The sequence below is a fragment of the Leguminivora glycinivorella genome, chromosome Z (genome assembly GCF_023078275.1).
Source record: "Leguminivora glycinivorella isolate SPB_JAAS2020 chromosome Z, LegGlyc_1.1, whole genome shotgun sequence".
NCBI lineage: Eukaryota > Metazoa > Arthropoda > Insecta > Lepidoptera > Tortricidae > Leguminivora > Leguminivora glycinivorella.
This window is the reverse complement of record NC_062998.1, coordinates 6242868-6262017: the sequence shown is the minus strand read 5'-3', so window position 1 is coordinate 6262017 and position 19150 is coordinate 6242868. Positions and strand designations below refer to the sequence as shown.

General features: G+C 38.0%; 2 protein-coding genes across 3 annotated transcripts in view; one reads left to right on the top strand and one right to left on the bottom strand.

Annotated features, from left to right (window-relative positions):
- Positions 1-261: 261 nt before the first annotated feature.
- LOC125240976 (RNA-binding protein 45-like) lies at positions 262-2163 on the bottom strand. Its single transcript, XM_048149208.1, has one exon. It carries the CDS (start codon positions 1878-1880, stop codon positions 441-443), a length of 1440 nt encoding a protein of 479 aa, XP_048005165.1. The 5' UTR covers positions 1881-2163; the 3' UTR covers positions 262-440.
- Positions 2164-7921: 5758 nt separating this feature from the next.
- LOC125241557 (fizzy-related protein homolog) overlaps positions 7922-19150 on the top strand; it is a 94077-nt gene continuing 82848 nt past the window's right edge. For both annotated transcript variants that reach the window (XM_048150095.1, XM_048150094.1), the window contains exons 1-2: positions 7922-8341; positions 10331-10476. In XM_048150095.1, coding sequence (XP_048006052.1) covers positions 10338-10476 — 139 coding nt within the window. In that variant the 5' untranslated portion in view covers positions 7922-8341; positions 10331-10337. The remainder of the gene's footprint in view (positions 8342-10330; positions 10477-19150) is intronic.

Here is a 19150-nt window from a genome sequence, read left to right as displayed (position 1 = left end):
TGTGTGAGCACTATAAAACAACACTGACTTAATTGTGTTGTATTGTAGCTAACAGTAGTTTTATGCGATAGGCATTCCTACGGTTTTCCATACTTAATATTATAAATAGGAAAGTGTGTGTGCTTGTTTGTTTGTCCATCTTTCACGGCGTCACAGGCGACTATATTGAATGATTTGGTTAGGTGCTGAAAATATATTTACCAAAATAAAATCTTTACAGGAATCTTACTCAAAAGGTTAGAGAATAATAAAGAATACAGCCATATTTAAAAAAAGTTTATTTAGTGTCTCCATGCATTTTAAGCTAAAAATACTCTATAATGAAATCAAGAATCAATGCATCAACAGTTTTGTCAAAATTCTGTGCCATCCTAAAACAAGTATGTGCAGTACAGCAACCTAACACATACAGCTTCTTTTAGGCCAGCCTGATCAAGGACTTAATAGTCATATCTAGTCCTTTTAGTAGAACTCTCATCATCATCTGGTTTTTCTTCTGCAGGCAACACTTTCATACGAACTCCACACACCTCCGCTCCATGCAAAGTCTTGATCGCCTCATTTGCTGCTTCAACAGATGCATACCGAGCAAACCCAACAGTCTTGTTTGGCAATGTGTACACATTAATAAGGTCGCCAAAACGACAAAATATGTCACGCAATACGGTCAAAGGTGGAGGTTGAGGTTTGCAAATCAAAAAGCATCTTTTAGCTACTTTGCTGTCAATGTCGGCCAAATCTTTCATAGGAGGCAGTTTAACACTACAATAATTTAAATCTGTGCTGTCTGGGATACTTTGATTTGACACACCCCCTGTAGCCATTTTGACCAACTTAGAAGCTTCTGCGATGGCTTCAGCCAATTGCGCTAAGTCTGGGGAAGTTGACTTTGCTGTGGCAGCCATAACATTTTTCAGATTAGTTACAGCATCAGGTATATTGTTAAAGCTTTGTTCATGGGGTTCAAACTTTGAATTGTCCGGTTTAACAAATATCTTTAAGCCTGGAGGATATTCAAACTTGTTCAGTTTTTCAACTGCATAAGCTGCAGACACAGGGTTTGAATATTGTACTGTTCCTTTGCCAAAGTTTCTGACCAAATCCACAAAGTACTGGCACTTTACCATGCCTGGGACTATGTCAAAGAATCTCTCTACATGCAGCTGTGTGAGGTACGGGCAGCACATAAAGCTAATGCTAGTATAACCATCCGGCCGCACATTCATCATAGAGACTAATGAATTTCTCATGTTAGACGACGACCGAGCTAGAGAACTAATGTTAGATTCAAATGCTGTCTCATGCCGTCTATGGTGCCCCTTAGGCATAGCAAAGATGGCTCTGTACTTCTTGTCACATTTCTCAAATGCTGTGGCTGCTTCAGAAAATTTTCTGAACTTAACATAAGCAAACCCCTTGGAGTCCCCACTGGCTCTATCTCGCTGAATGTTTATTGACTCGATTTCACCATACTGACCAAAGTCTTCCTGCAAGACATCTTCATTGGAAGTTTTAGGTATGTTTAAGAACAGTCTCTTATATTTTTCGTGGTCTTGGTCGTCAGATTCAATCTCTGAGCGGTTTGCGGCGACCATAACTTTTAACGGGCGGCTCGCATTCGGCAGAACTTTGAAATTCATTTCTTCCAGGGCTTGAGCCGCTTCTGAAGTTTTATTAAATTTAATGTAGACGATACCTTTGGGATCTCCAGTGTTATGGTCGCGGGGCATTCTGATATCTTCAATGGTCCCAAATTTTGAGAAAGCTTGTCTAAAATCATCTTCACTCAATCGTTTTTCGCATACTATGAACAATCTGGAGTACGTTGGATAATCTTCTGACCCGTCGTCGCCTCGTCCATGTTTCCGCCGGTGTTCCATTGTGATAAATTAAAGTAATGTTGCGCTTAGGGTAGGTTTAGTTTTTAAGTCACTGTAGCAGCTAACAGGAGCGATAACACCAACTAGCCAAACCTACAATGGTTAATAGTACTCTATAGTAAAATATTGGTGCCACTAACTTCACACCACATATTCAACAAATCAAGATGTTAAAAGGACGAGAGAAAGTATTCCTATTTATATACAATTATACAAAGCGCCACGCCATTGGACATTAGCGAAATGTGATGAAATGAACGCCGTGATGTGACGAATGCCCTACCAGTCCTACCACACCACAAACGTCAAAGAGACCAAAAAGTATTTTTTTTTTTTTTTCAAAGTGTTGCCAAAGCTGATGTTGAAAATCCGCAATTGGTACCAATAATGAGGATACACGACCCGAACTCAACCCAGATGACGATGCAATATTTTGAAAATAACTAAAAGAAAAAAACCGGCCAAGAGCGTGTCGGGCCACGCTCAGTGTAGGGTTCCGTAGTTTTCTGTATTTTTCTCAAAAACTATTGAAGCTATCAAGTTCAAAACAATTTTCATAGAAAGTCTTTATAAAGTTCTACTTTTGTGATTTTTTCATATTTTTTAAACATATGGTTAAAAAGTTAGAGGGGAGCGAGGGACACACTTTTTTTTCCTTTAGGAGCGGCTATTTCCGAAAATATTAAAAAAACGATTTTAGTAAACCCTTATTCATTTGTAAATACCTATCCAACAATATATCACACGTTGGGGTTGGAATAAAAAAAAATATCAGTCCCCACTTTACATGTTGGGGGGATACCCTAATAAAACATTTTTTTCCATTTTTTATTTTTGCACTTTGTCGGCGTGATTGATATACATATTTGTACCAAATTTCAGCTTTCTAGTGCTAACAGTCACTGAGATTATCCGCGGATGGACGGACGGACGGACAGACAGACATGGCGAAACTATAAGGGTTCCTAGTTGACTACGGAACCCTAAAAAAATTCATTTTTACATTTTTAGGTAAGTATTAGTTTTAGTTTGGTACTTCGTTATGTTTTTAGGTTAATTTGTATTCCAAGTTTCCATTGTATTATGTACTTAAAAGAAACAATTTGGAACCAAATACTTTCAAGTTCAGTGTAATTATTATTATATAGTGTGTGTGTGTGTGTGTGTGTGTGTGTGTGTGTGTGTGTGTGTGTGTGTGTGTGTGTGTGTGTGTGTGTGTGTTTTTTTTTTTATAGAGGTAGAAAAATACATTTGGTATGGTATGTCGGACTCAGATGTTCAATACCGACTAAAAAACCTCCTCTGTCTTCGGCCTCTGTTTCCCCCGCGGCTTATTATAATTACTTCGCGGGGGGAGGATCTAGTAATGATACTCTTCCTTCGAGTTTATTCTTAAGTGCCTGTTCTACTAGCTGCTCGATCTCTTTCTAAGCAGCGGAGTTTTTGAGGACTTCAGTCGCAAAAGAGCTTGTCTCTTCCCAGGCGGTCTCCGATGACAGCATGATGCTCACCAAGGTCTCTGGACGAAGCTTCTGATTTAACGCATCTTCCCAAGTACTGCGGGAGGACTCAAAACGAGGGCATACAAAAAATACATGTTCCGCATCTTCGTTTACGCCGGCGCAGGATGGGCACTCCGGAGACGTGTCGTGCTTAAAACGATACAGATACTCCCGGAAGCACCCATGACCTGATATCATCTGCGTCAGGTAGTAATTAACTTCTCCATGCTCACGGTTTACCCAGGTGTCTATTCGTGGAATAAGACGGTAAGTCCATTGGCCATTTTCCGAGGAATTCCACTCTTTTTGCCATCGTTGTAGGCTGATTTTCCTTTCTTCATCCGTGAGTTCAGCTTGGCTTAATTCGGTAGAACGTTTTCTCCGGTAGAGGGCCTTTCTCTCTTCAGCAAGTAAGCTTATAGGCAGCATACCGGCTATAGCGCACACTGCGTCTTGGGACACCGTGCGGAAAGCGCATGCCACTCTCAAGGCACTCAATCGATATACTGGCATCACCTTCCTCCGTGCTTCCTGTGTTTTTAATGCATCAGCCCATATCGGGATGCCATAGGTGAGTACAGAGGTCACTACAGATGATAGTAGTTTCCTCTTCTTCTGCTTTGGTCCTCCTATGTTGGGCATTAGCCGTGCCAAGGCTGTTCTGACTATCGCCGCTTTATCGCTCAAGTGTTGCGCCTGTTGTTTGAAGCTAAGCCGAGCGTCAATCATTACACCTAGGTAGCGAATATAGGGCTTAGATGTTATTTCATGTGCCCCGACTTGCTGTGTGATCGTTTCCAACTGTTTCCTACTAGTAATGAGCACTGCCTCAGTCTTGTGTTCAGCTAATTTCAAGCCAACCGTGTCCATCCATTGGCTGATCCTCTCGAAGGTAATATCAAATGCCAAGTTAATCTCTTCTAGGTGTTTCGCTACGATTACCACGGCAACATCGTCGGCGTACGCCACCAGCTTGACGTCCTTCGGCATTTCCAGCCTGAGTAGTCCGTCATACATAACATTCCACAGTAGCGGACCCAGAACGGAACCTTGAGGTACCCCTCCGGTGATCCTGTACTCTTTTGGACCGGCCTCGGTGTCATATTTCAGGATCCTACCAGAGAAGTAGCTTGCCACTATTTTTAGCAGGTATCTCGGTACGTTCATGTCGCTGAGGGCTCTCAAGATACAATCCCATTTAGCGGAATTAAAGGCGTTCTTGATACCAAGCAGTACTTCTTAGTCCCTCCTTTCCATCTACTTCCTGCAATGGCATCCTTAGCAGTGTTGACGACGTAGTTAATAGCATCCAAAGTAGAGCGGTTTTTTCGAAAGCCATATTGGTTATGTGAGAGCAGCGGTGTGTGTGTGTGTGTGTGTGTGTGTGTGTGTGTGTGTGTTATATAGTGTGTGTTATTGTATTGTATACATACATATATTAGACTTTTTACTTCATTTCTTTTTAAGGCTGCTTTCAAAAAAAACGTCAAAATAATGTAAAATTAATAGTTATAGTCGGTGAAATACTACACTTTCCGTTATCCAATAGAATTATTTAATTCAAATTTCAGTTAGAGCATCTTATTATCTTGATTTTTATAAGACTGGATTTTTGAAAACCAAGTCACTAAATTAATTATGAAATTTTCTCTAATGCACGTTTAGAAAAACTCACGTATAGAGCTGAATTAGTCGATCTTATTTGTAAAATTTGGACAATTTTGATTACTAAAACAGGTAAATTTATAATTCTTATACCCTGTACTACAAACTTCTGAGACTACATTTTTATTATAAGGTTTTAAAAAAGAGTAAACGAGGCTAAGACGAATTCAATTTTTTTCAGAAATTACCTAAAATTAAGTGACAATTTCTTTGAAAATCTATATCACATCGAAATCATTTTTGTACTTAATTAATCTGCAACGTTTACTTAAATTGCTGTTATGCATTAGTGATTATAAATTGCTATTATTTATTTTTGGCAATTTTTTGAAAACGAGCCTTCACCGGTACAATTATTACCACTTTTGGACATTTTTTCATATTTTGTTAGAACAAGTAGAAAAAGTCCTATAATGTGATATATATTTGTCAACTACTCGCAAAGCCCTTTAATTTGATACCATACACGGTATGATCAAGCGCTCGGTTGCGATTTCACTGTCTTTCACACGAAAGCCCTCTTAACAATTATTTGGGTTTTTTATAACTTATTGAAGTGGTATAATTAATAAATATACGATTTTTGGTAAGTCTAGCAACTCGAGTACAACGTCAAATAATCAATATTTTCTGACACTTGAGTATTCTCTGATATTGGCTAACTTGATTCTATTTATTAATTCATACAAAATAATTTTCATCACCTTTTTCACTCCCCTTGAACGGATTTTGCTTATAGAGTCTGTGCATTGATGGTGTTGCCATATTGTAGATGGAGTCGATAGAAAAAAACGTTATCGATATTATTGCATGAATAATGAATAATTCAATATATTTCGACGATATTGAATATCATCACTACTATGTCACTACTTTTAAAAAATCTCGTAGTTCACGCTGTTCCTCTAAGTTAAAACGCAGTAAGTCTAAATGCATTCCATACATACTTACTACAATTTTCTTTTCATTGACAGACGAAGATACAAGTTTTTTTTAAAGTAGTGACGATATCTTTTGGAGTAAGTCATTGGCCCAAAGAATATAATAATTACCTGCTCACTGCATTGGCCTAACATAAGTTTTTCGACCTCAAAAATAATTGTGCATATTTAATATAATGAGACCAGAGTGATGTGATGAGTACTGTTTCCCCTCTGCCAGAATAGTCGAGCTAGCGCGAAATTCCAAACTAAAATCCATAGCTTAGTGAGGGGACTAAGATGGAAATAATGATGCTTGGTTGGTATCATGCGACCCGTACTGGTCTCTACATCTCTATGCAATGCAACAAAGTTTTTATAGCACGTTAGGACGTTAGGGAGCTAAGGAGTCGACGTTAGCGAAGGACTTAGAACAACAACCTTAAAAAAATTTAACTTCTGATTAGCAGAAACGTCTGCAATCGATGCCAATAGGCTTAGAATAAATTTAAAAGGGGAAAATGTCTGCCTTGGGTGAGACTTGAACTCACGGCATCTGGATCGATACTCCAGCGCTCTGCCAACTGAGCAACCAAGACTTCAACCAAGCCAGCGAAATTTTCCACTACTAGCTCAGTTGGCAGAGCGCTGGAGTATCGATCCAGAGGCCGTGCGTTCAAGTCTCACCCAAGGCACACATTTTCCACTTTTAAATTTATTCTAAGCCTAGTGGCATCGATTGCAGACGTTTCTGCTAATCAGAAGTTAAAATTTAGCATGGTTAGCGCATCGTAACTGGTGAATTTCCAATATGACTTGGAACTCCGGTTGCCGTTTAAGAAGTTTAACACTCTTACGGTAGATGTCGCTACGGGTCCCATTGACCTTAGCAGTGGAAAATTTCGCTGGCTTGGTTGAAGTCTTGGTTGCTCAGTTGGCAGAGCGCTGGAGTATCGATACAGAGGCCGTGAGTTCAAGTCTCACCCAAGGCAGACATTTTCCACTTTTGAATTTATTCTAAACCTTAAAAAAGATAACATAATGTTGTATTTCAGTATATCTCTATTAAAAATATAATAAATGAACTCATTATTTGTACTTCCCGTTTATTGTTTAAATTACTTTTACATTCATTACTTATGACTTAATTAATGAGTGTCTGTGAGAAGGTACGTTTTTTGTTAAGTTTCGACTTCATCCGTTACCCCTCTAAATATTTTTGAGTTTCATATAATTGTATAAAAAATACTGTGATCTAAATCAAAATGTGCTTTCTTTTCTGTTTTTATAGAAGAAGAACTGTGTTACTTTACCTTTGCCTGGGGCCACGACAAGTGCCCTGGCCCTTTCCAAATAGGTGATTACCTCTCTGCATGTCAGTTCTGCCACAAGACGTTTACTTTTACTTGAGAGATAGAGTCGGAAGGAGAAAGTGAAGATTCGTGGAATGTAAATATTGGGGCACGTACATTTCACGGCTCTTTGTACGGGCCATATTATGTTGTTAGTCAGTTATAAAAAGTTAGACCAAAACCGAAAACATATTTTTGTTACAAGTTTAAGTATGTAAAAGTAAGTATGGATCAAAAGCGTGAATAAAATAGGCAGTTAATAGGTAATGTAACAGGTATGCACGGATCCCTAAATAATCGATTACTTTGTAATCGAATTGAGATAAGATAAGTATAATGATTGGTATGATGAGTAAACTGTAAGGTATTATAATTACATTTGTGTATTTATTTAGGTGTATTGCTTCGAGGAAATAGAATTATTTTCTTCCGATGGTATTATCATACTAACAAGCTTTTCTCATTTTATTAAATATACAAATATTTAGCAACATATAACTTGTCAAAAGACTTTTCAAAAGATCGTTGAGTTCAAAATATCGATATTTTTATCATGTAGCAACATTTAGCGTGTACTATTTATTTTGCTATGACATCGATGGCACACAAATTCTACGATTTCTGTTTTAAACTCTCTAATTACTAATTTACTAATCGAAAATACGTTATCTTGCTTAGAAAACAATTTGAAATACCTACCTATTCGCGTTAAGAAAATTATCCTGTGTTTGGGATTGTTTGTAACCTGTGAGAGATGTCTTCATAAGCGACCATGGTAGTCAAGCATGTCAAAGCCTCGGTAGCTTTGGTAGCAGTCGGTTCTCCTGCACTGCATACTGAAACTTATTAATGTTTTCGCTCGGTCGGTGTGTCAATAATTGTGATAATCCCATATTGAACATTAAAATATGTTTGATTGAACTGCAGTGAATTTATAAAATATTCTAGTCTTGTTCTTCCATAGTTTACCCTCGTTTTTGATTTTACGGACTTTGAAAAATATCAGTTAGTGCCATATACAGGTAAGGAAGTGCAATATTTTGATTTATTTTAGATGTTATAATAAAAAATTGACTCGAAACTGGCCTCTTTTGTATTTGTTGATAACAGAGTGAGAAGAAATCTGGATGTTTCTGTGGTTTTTCACAGTCATCTCCTACATCTTTTTACTTTCAATTTAGTACTAAGAATCAGAGTTTATCATAGGGTAGTCAATATACAGATGATATTATTCAATAATTATGCTCTATTGCGAATGTCTCCTTATTTTAAAAGTGCTTTTATTTAGCATTTTCTGTCAAGCTTACCCATGTATTAGTTTTAAGACTATTGAAGGACAGTTCTGATTAAGATCACTACTTATTATCTTTACTTCTTTTTCTATATAATGTAATATTAAGCAGCAAGGCCTTATTTTATACACCTATGGTATCCAGGTGGTAATTTGATGCCATAATACTGAATGTAGAATATAATATTAAGTTTCCTATTAAAATCAAACAACTATATTGTTTTAATAAGTAGTGAAATAAACAGCAAAGGAAAAAAAGAGGTTTCTTTGCTTAAAAGAAAACAATTAAAATAGCATTGTCTTTTAACTAGTTTCACTGAGGCCCTGGGCCCTTGGTAGTAATAAGAGATTTTTTTAAGTCACATTATAATTTATATTCACATATAAAATAAGTTTTCTGCTGCAACGCAACTGCAAGTTGGTTTTACTCTTAAGTGATTTATAGGCGAGGAAATCTAGTCAAGAAGAGATTTTTCTAGAAAATGGAACAAATTGCTATGATGACAATGATGTCCCGCGAAAACAGGGAAATAATAGGGCTCTTAGAAGGGATGCTATAAGTATGATAAACAAAAATAGGTAGAATTCAAGTTTTCCCTAAATAATTGTCTTTGTGAAGGTTCTGGAAGTTAGTTTGTAATTCCAATGCAGAAAGTCTGTGGCACCTGTTGGATGGGCTCAATTAGTAACAATATCCTTAGTTGTTCTTCGTATTTAAAATTAAAAGGTGATTGAACCTTTAAAATATGTAACTAAAACATGACCTAACCATATATACCATGACCATAGACAATGGTTTATTATATCAAAAAGTCGAATTCAAATTATTGAAAAAAATCCATTCTCTGAAGAGCCATTTAAAAGAATGACTTTCCTTTAACTGCATACAATTTACTAGACAATCTAGAAAAAATTGTCCTGCCGTATTACTGCACTGTTGAGCTAACTCCTCTCACGGACACAGTAGGTGGCTAACCCTAATTCTGTTTAAATTGTTTTGATGAGTACTACAGCCACCGGTAATAACATCCTATGGGTAAATCCACTTAAAAGTAAGTTACGAATTCATTGAGTATTTATTTGAACTGCAGCTGCAAATTAAAGGATCTATGCATATATCGGGAAAGTAACACTTATTTAGAGATAGATTATCACTTGAACTTGTGTCAGAATAAATGGAACATGCCATAAAATTGTGACTCATGTTACTCTTGCTGTAGATTGACCCCTACAAGAAAAAAGACTGCATAAATATATGACAGTGGCTGAGGTGTTCATAGGAAGTCTCATCATCCTCCTTGCGTTATCCCGGCACTTGCCTCGGCTCATGGGAGCCTGGGATCCGCTATGATAACTAATCCCGAGATTTGGCGTTGGCACTAGTTTTACGAAAGCGACTGCCATCTGACCTTCCAACCAGAAGGGTAACTAGACCTTATTGGAATTAGTCCTCACCATGTTTTCCTTCACCGGAAAGCGACTGGCAAATATCAAATGACATTTCGCACATAAGTTCCGAAAAATCCATTGGTGCGAGCCGGGGTTCGAACCTGCGACCTTAGTGTATGATAAAATAATGCAACCTTATTCTATGTTTGGGTCAAAAATATTGTTTAATTAATCCTTATTTTTATGTCTGACTGCAAAGCGAAAATAAATTTTGCATAGCGAACATGTCTTTCATAACAGCCTGTATGAATAACAAATCATTTTCTTCCAGCTCCAACATGTTCAGCGACTCATTCGAGAGGCGGCTGATCCAGCAATGCAGCCCCGTCAGCAGGAAATCACTGGTCATGAGGTCCGAGAGGATGGACAGGTTCGTCCCACTCCGGCGGGGGCAGAACTGGCAGACCAGCTTTCAAGGTATGTAAATAAACAAAATAAAATAAACGGTATGTACAGTCAGCAACCAAGCTGTGAATACAAAGTGCCAAAAATATCTATACACACCTTAATGCACAGGTGATAAAGTTCTGTATAAATATTTTTGGCTGTATTCATAGCTTTGTTGCTGACTGTACTTAAATATGTGTGAATTAACTTTTTAACCAACTCAAATCTGTCTTCAGATTTAAAACTTTGTTGTAAAATTAAATGATATATGTCTTTCCCATCACGGAACAATGGTGTCCCGAACCTTTGGGAGGCGTGCGCGGGGCCGAAGCCAACGCGTAGAAGCCCTTTTGACACTTTAATGAACTGTAAGGGGTGCACCGAAATTATACATAATTATTAATTATTATAATGGATTAAATACTTCACTTTATGGTGAATGCTAAACATTCAAATTTCTTTGCAAAAATGGTATTACAGATTTATTTATTACCTAGGTATTGTTGGAATTTTCATTGCAATCTCAGCTCATGACCTCTGTAGGCTTGTAATATATGATAGATTTTTACCTGGTAAACAGAGCTGTGACTAAACCTAACATAATACATATTTAAGGAAACAAATTGCAAATTCTTGTTATTTTAGTGTTCACTGAGGTATAACAATTATTGCAATAATTTCCCTTTATTATTTGTAAATTGTAAACAACGATATTGCTACTGCTGCGACAACCTCTTTGGTACAGTCAAGGTATAAAATATAGATGTTGACATAGTGCCAAAAATACGTATCCACCTTAAGTGTGTAAGCTATAGTTGAGTCATATAAAAGTGAACTAAGTGTAAAGGTGGCTACTGATCGACGTTATAAGGTGTAATGTAATATTCGCATCGAGCGTGTTACATTACACTAACGTTGGTCAGTACCCACCTTAAGGGCGTTCCCTTCGCCAATCAATGACCTTCGATTTGAATCCATTGATATTATGATAGTTTTTAAAGCTTATCATATTGACAGCAAACAGCATCGTCTTTAAACAATTTGAACAAAATAGTATCTCATAATTACTTCATAGCTCATTATTTCTGTGATATTTGGCATCAAAGTTCAACAATTTTAGGGTCAAAAACTGTTTTTCTGGCCATACATTTTGTTTTGATTAGTTTTTAAAATTAAAATATCTCTTGAAATTTTAGAAAAGCCAAAGGTCCCATCCAAAAGGTTCAATCCAAATCCAAACATGTCGATTTCATGTATGCAACACTCTTCACTGAAATCAAATTTCGATAAAAGTGTTTTTTAGACCATGTTATAATGATCATAAAAGAATAAGTATATTTTTTTATTTTTAATATGGCTCTTACTTAAAGATTGAAGGAACGATGGCCGTTGGTCTTATCATTCTATCTGTAGTGCAAATTTAGGATTTTCAACTCAAAACCTGTCAACAATCGATAAAAATTAAAAACGTGTGGAGCCCCTTAAGGCCTCAGTGCATGCTCATATTGGGCGTACAGCGAAACAATTGACGATCATACAAGTGTCCTGAGACTCCCGAGTCGACGCTGCATATTAACGTTCACTAGTGTTATCAAACCGACAAAGTTTCTTTTGTCCCTTTCTATCACACCTATACGTCGGTAAGGGACAAACGAACTTTATCGGCTTGATAACTTTAGTCAACATTTATGAATAAGGGGGTTAGGGTGGACGCACACTCGCCCGCCCCGCCAAACGCTCCGCTCTGAGCGCACTCAGGCCTCACACAGTCTATAACGGTTTTAGTCCGTACCTACAGACTTATAACCTGCGGCGATTTCTTAGCCCGCAAAACTAACTTTGCCAATGATAATGGCGATGATTAGTTGAAATTTTAAATTAAACTTAATGAGCAGTTTTTGCCCACTACTGTACTGGCTACCTAATGGCCTTCGTATTGATTGGTCATTATTTGTTTTTTTTTTATTCGCTTTCAACGTTCGCTCTTCGGAACTTCTACAATGGCTTTTTGATTTTTTTTAAATAAGTTACTCGGTAGAGTCGCCATCACAGATATCTGGCCCCGTAGCCGAATGGCATTTTTGCGACGCTAAACGCCACCGAAACGCCGCAGAAATGTAGTCTGCTCTGTCGCGCAAATACGCAAGAGCGATAGAGATAGATAGATACGAAAGAGATATTATCGTAAGCGTTTGTGCATTCGGCTGGCACAGCTGAGCGGCCGGGGCGCGCAGATAAGTCATAAGTCATAAGTTATTTATTGGTAAAGCCGATTTACACGTTATAATACAAAACATCATATATTTAAATATATCGTTAATAGTTACAATCAATTTAATGATAAAGTATAAACTTTAAATAAGCTACGTACTATCCTTTACGTGATATCTGACCAAGCCTTTACAATAGAGGCGTGTTCAAATATTTGTGACCACCTTGACCGCTCCGATATATCTGATGGCAACTGTACAAGTGTACATCTACCTAAACCAGTGTAATATCAAAGAAAGACAATGAAACGTTCTGATTGGTGGTTTCTGACGTTTTTTATATAGAATAATTTATTTTTTACTGCCTATTGTAGATTTTGCCAGTGCGATTGTGATCGGAATTGGATTTCGAATTGGTGTATCATTATATTCATTATGATTAAGTTGGTTAATTGAACTACACTTTTAAGGAAATGGCTTCCATGTGCTAAAAAAAATTTGTTCTCCATAATACAAGTAGATGATCAATGATATTGCTGTCTATTTCTGAGGGAAAAATAAAGAAAAAATGTTATATTTTAACACGCTTTTATTAGGTCGTCGTGTATGTAACTATGTATGTAATGGAATCTAAGGAAGCTAATTTAACCATCTTCCAGGAGTCGTAGCGTAATGAAAATTGGCAGCTATATGTAGTTCCGATGACAATACAATAATATGGTACTGTTGAGCTGATCTGATGATGGAGTCGGAAGATATGAACTGGAACTACATGATGGAACATCGTATCATAGCCGTTTTTGGGTTTCTTAGAAAAGTCTTGTAATGAACTTTGACTACAATTAGGTTTCAAGGTCTGATGATGAAGCCGAAAGATATGAACTGGAACTACATGATGGAACATCGTATCATAGCTGTTTTTGGGTTTCTTAGAAAAGTCTTGTAATGAACTTTGACTACGATTAGGTTTCAAGGTCTGATGATGGAGCCGGAAGATATGAACTGGAACTACATGATGGAACATCGTATCATAGCTGTTTTTGGGCTTCTTAGGAAAGTCTTGTAATGAACTTTGACTACAATTAGGTTTCAAGGTCTGATGATGGAGCCGGAAGATATGAGCTGGAACTACATGATGGAACAACGTATCATAGCTGTTTTTGGGCTTCTTAGAAAAGTCTTGTAATGAACTTTGACTACGATTAGGTTTCAAGGTCTGATGATGGAGCCGGAAGATATGAACTGGAACTACATGATGGAACATCGTATCATAGCTGTTTTTGGGCTTCTTAGAAAAGTCTTGTAATGAACTTTGACTACGATTAGGTTTCAAGGTCTGATGATGGAGCCGGAAGATATGAACTGGAACTACATGATGGAACATCGTATCATAGCTGTTTTTGGGCTTCTTAGAAAAGTCTTGTAATGAACTATGACTACGATTAGGTTTCAAGGCCTGATGATGGTGCCGGAAGATAAGAACAGAAAAAAAAAGGGGGGGGGGGCTCGAGGGGGGAAGCATGAAAGAAAGATCAACGTTGTATTTAAAATAAGTTGGGTTAGGGTTTTCTTGTTACCCTTAAGAGTAACGAAAAGGGGGGCGCGGGGGCGAAGCCCCCGCATAAAAGAAAGATCAACGTTGTATTTAAAATAAGTTGGGTTAGCGTTTTCTTGTGACCTTTAAGAGCAAACAAAGGGGGGCTCGGGGGACGAAGCCTTCCGCATGAAAGAAAGATCAACGTAGTATTTAAGATAAGTTGGGTTAGCGTTTTCTTGTGATCTTTAAGAGCAAACAAAGGGGGGCTCGGGGGGCGAAGCCCCCCGCATAAAAGAAAGATAAACGTTGTATTTAAAATAAGTTGGGTTAGGGTTTTCTTGTTACCCTTAAGAGTAACGAAAAAAGGGGGCTCGGGGGCGAAGCCCCCGCATAAAAGAAAGATTAACGTAGTATTTAAAATAAGTTGGGTTAGCGCTTTCTTGTGACCTTCCAGAGCAAACAAAGGGGGGCTCGGGGGGCGAAGCCCCCGCATAAAAGAAAGATCAACGTAGTATTTAAGATAAGTTGGGTTAGCGTTTTCTTTTGACCTTTAAGAGCAAACAAAGGGGGGCTCGGGGGGCGAAGCCCCCGCATAAAAGAAAGATAAACGTTGTATTTAAAATAAGTTGGGTTAGGGTTTTCTTGCTACCCTTAAGAGTAACGAAAAGGGGGGCTCGGGGGGCGAAGCCCCCGCATAAAAGAAAGATTAACGTAGTATTTAAAATAAGTTGGGTTAGCGTTTTCTTGTGACCTTTAAGAGCAAACAAAGGGGGGCTTGGGGGCGAAGCCTTCCGCATGAAAGAAAGATCAACGTAGTATTAAAGATAAGTTGGGTTAGCGTTTTCTTGTGACCTTTAAGAGCAAACAAAGGGGGGCTCGGGGGGCGAAGCCCCCCGCATAAAAGAAAGATAAACGTTGTATTTAAAATAAGTTGGGTTAGGTTTACTTGTGACCCTTAAGAGTAAACAAAGAGGGATCGGGGGCGAAGCCCCCCGCATAAAAGAAAGATTAACGTAGTATTTAAAATAAGTTGGGTTAGCGTTTTCTTGTGACCTTTAAGAGCAAACAAAGGGGGGCTCGGGGGGCGAAGCCCCCCGCATAAAAGAAAGATCAACGTTGTATTTAAAATAAGTTGGGTTAAGGTTTTCTTGTGATCCTAAAGAGTAAAGAAAAGGGGGCTCGGGGGCGAAGCCCCCGCATGAAAGAAAGATCAACGTAGTATTAAGAATAAGTTGGGTTAGCGTTTTCTTGTGACCTTTAAGAGCAAACAAAGGGGGCACGGGGGCGAAGCCCCCGCATGAAAGAAAGATCAACGTAGTATTTAAGATAAGTTGGGTTAGCGTTTTCTTGTGACCTTTAAGAGCAAACAAAGGGGGGCTCGGGGGCGAAGCCCCCGCATAAAAGAAAGATAAACGTTGTATTTAAAATAAGTTGGGTTAGGGTTTTCTTGTTACCCTTAAGAGTAACGAAAAAGGGGCTCGGGGGCGAAGCCCCCGCATAAAAGAAAGATTAACGTAGTATTTAAAATAAGTTGGGTTAGCGTTTTCTTGTGACCTTTAAGAGCAAACAAAGGGGGGCTCGGGGGCGAAGCCCCCGCATAAAGAAAGATCAACGTTGTATTTAAAATAAGTTGGGTTAAGGTTTTCTTGTGATCCTTAAAGAGTAAAGAAAAGGGGGGCTCGAAGCCCCCGCATGAAAGAAAGATCAACGTAGTATTTAAGAATAAGTTGGGTTAGCGTTTTCTTGTGACCTTTAAGAGCAAACAAAGGGGGGCTCAAATGAAAGATAAACTTTGTATTTAAAATAAGTTGGGTTAGGGTTTTCTTGTTACCCTTAATAGTAACGAAAAGGGGGGCTCGGGGGGCGAAGCCCCCGCATAAAAGAAAGATTAACGTAGTATTTAAAATAAGTTGGGTTAGCGTTTTCTTGTGACCTTTTAGAGCAAACAAAGGGGGGCTCGGTGGGCGAAGCCCCCCGCATAAAAGAAAGATCAGCGTTGTATTTAAAATAAGTTGGGTTAAGGTTTTCTTGTGTTCCTTAAGAGTAAAGAAAAGGGGGGCTCGGGGGGCGAAGCCCCCGCATGAAAGAAAGATCAACGTAGTATTTAAGATAAGTTGGGTTAGCGTTTTCTTGTGACCTTTAAGAGCAAACAAAGGGGGGATCGGGGGCGAAGCCCCCCGCATAAAAGAAAGATTAACGTAGTATTTAAAATAAGTTGGGTTAGCGTTTTCTTGTCACCTTTAAGAGCAAACAAAGGGGGGCACGGGGGGCGAAGCCCCCGCATAAAATAAAGATCAACGTTGTATTTAAAATAAGTTGGGTAATGGTTTTCCTGTGACCCTTAAGAGCAAATAAAGGGGGCTCGGCAAAAAAGAAATACTTAAATTTTGTTTGAATTAGTTGAAATGTGACAATATTTTCTAATCGAGTTAAACAAAATCCCACTAGCTGAGAGCTTCAAAACAATGTATGGCAAAAGTATGTCTCTCTAATGTCTTCAAAAAGTCCGCGATGGCACATGTCTATATTGTCTATCTTTTACGGATAACTTACTAGGTATAAACATTTTTATGATAATACCGTAATAAGAAGGTAGCCGCTAGTTATTATTAAGTAGCAATTAGCAATAAGTACACGTTAAGCCACATATGGCATGTAAAATCCGCCTACTTGAAATAAATTTATGTATAAATGTTAAAAGTATTTCATTATTAATGACTAAAAAGTATAAAATAAATTAATAGTTTAAAAAACACTATAAAACACGCTTTTATAAATGCACGTAAAAGCCAAAAATAAATTATGGATCGTTCAAGTTGTCTCTATTTGTGAGCTGAAGTTTAAAAACTATGTGCTTTTAATTATAATATTTGATTGTAAAAGCGTGGGGCGCTGGAACAGGAAAGACTTTCTTGTAAACAAATACTAATCCGAACTTCCTGGCGAATGAAAATGCATAAGAACATAACGTTTACATATGCCGCCTAAGGGTTACCAAAGAGAACCAAAGATATCTCGTCCACGAACAAGAACTCTGCATCCTGTCACTGTAGACACTTTCCCCTTTTATACTTTGATTACCGGAAAAAGCGGCGTTCTAAGTGTCGGTGACTGTCGACTCTCCTCGCTACTAGCGCATATTTTGTCTGAGTTCGACAAACTAGTACCTACTTTGAACACTGACTTTTAATTGATTTGACTGTTTAATGTAGAACCTACTAGTCATGCTGCAACTCCAGTTAGCGCGTCAATCTGTGTAACCTCCTTCCCGTAACATAGCATAATTTGATTTATCAGCAAGTTATACAAAAAGTCTTTCCTGTTCCAGCGCCCCACGCTTTTACAATCAAATATTATAATTAAAAGCACATAGTTTTTAAACTTCAGCTCACAAATAGAGACAACTTGAACGATCCATAATTTATTTTTGGCTTTTACGTGCATTTATAAAAGCGTGTTTTATAGTGTTTTTTAAACTATTAATTTATTTTTTTTAAGGATGGAATGGTTTAGTCATACGTAAGATTTGTTATTATGCATTGAATTTCTTATTAAGTCGGTAACGATGTTCCTTTTGAGTGCAAATGCTATTGAAATTAATGTACGGTAGATAAGTCGTGAATGGCTCTAGAATACAACTAATTTTGTCACTCGTTACTATACTGTCAGTCTCAGGGGTAACAGTAAACAACATGCATTTTTGCCGTATAAGTCTTATAATATATCTAGCTAAATCTGATCCAGCTATGATGAAGAACAGACTGCCATTGGCTAGTCTGTGGCCAAGAATGGGCTTACTCTTGGCCACAGACTAGCCAAAGGTAGATCTAATTGCATACCCACCCCACCTTAATTTTTTAAATATTATTTTCCTCTCACTCTGATCACCCTTAATTTGCAAGGCAACAAACCACGAATCTAATTCATTTCATCCGTAGCTATAAATTTTTACTAACAGAAGGCGTATACCATTCAACACAGCACAATCTAAAACTATCGTATCTCATCAGCTTAATTACTCATCCCCCATTATTATCAAGCAGGGACCGGCCCGCTATCCCTTATACGGGGTTTTGTATGGGTATTTCGTTAGGCTTAACTTACCCTACCCTTTTGACGCGATACCCTTTCATTTTGCTTTTAAAGCCCTAACGAAAGCGCTTACCTAAAATAGCCCAATACCCTTTCAAAACCCTTATCATCGGCTCAGCCTAACGCCATAAGGGTAAGCCTTATATTGGGTTTTATTTGCTTTCCCTTATAGCATATCGTGCGAGTTTAAATCCTGTACCTCGCTCATAAAGCACACATTACTCCGAACGAAATAACATACGATCGTTACCTACGGCGGCACTGTGTGTGATATTTGCGCGTTTCTGTTTGATGGAAACGGCTGTAGATAAAATAAGGTTCAATTTTCAATACCAAATACTTATAGTTATGATAGGCTCCTTCTTTGCTCAGGTGTAACACAGGCAAACGCTGCTTTTTAGGGTTCCGTAGTCAACTAGGAACCCTTATAGTTTCGCCATGTCTGTCTGTCCGTCCGTCTGTCCGTCCGCGGATAATCTCAGTAACCGTTAGCACTAGAAAGCTGAAATTTGGTCCCAATATGTATATCAATCACGCCAACAGAGTGTAAAAATAAAAAATGGAAAAAAAAAATATTAGGGTACCCCCTCTACATGTAAAATGGGGGCTGATAATATTTTTCATTCCAACCCCAACGTGTGATATATTGTTGGATAGGTATTTAAGAATGAATAAAGGGTTTACTAAGATTGCTTTTTGATAATATTAATATTTTCGGAAATAATCGCTCCTAAAGGAAAAAAAAGTGCGCCCCCCCCCCCCTCTAACTTTTGAACCACAAGTTTAAAAAATATGAAAAAAATCACAAAAGTAGAACTTTGTAAAGACTTTCTAGGAAAATTGTTTTGAACTTGATAGGTTCAGT

Excerpts from the sequence above, each read along its gene's own strand:
- LOC125240976 (XM_048149208.1), bottom strand. The coding sequence starts at position 1,880 with ATGGAACACCGGCGGAAACATGGACGAGGCGACGACGGGTCAGAAGAT.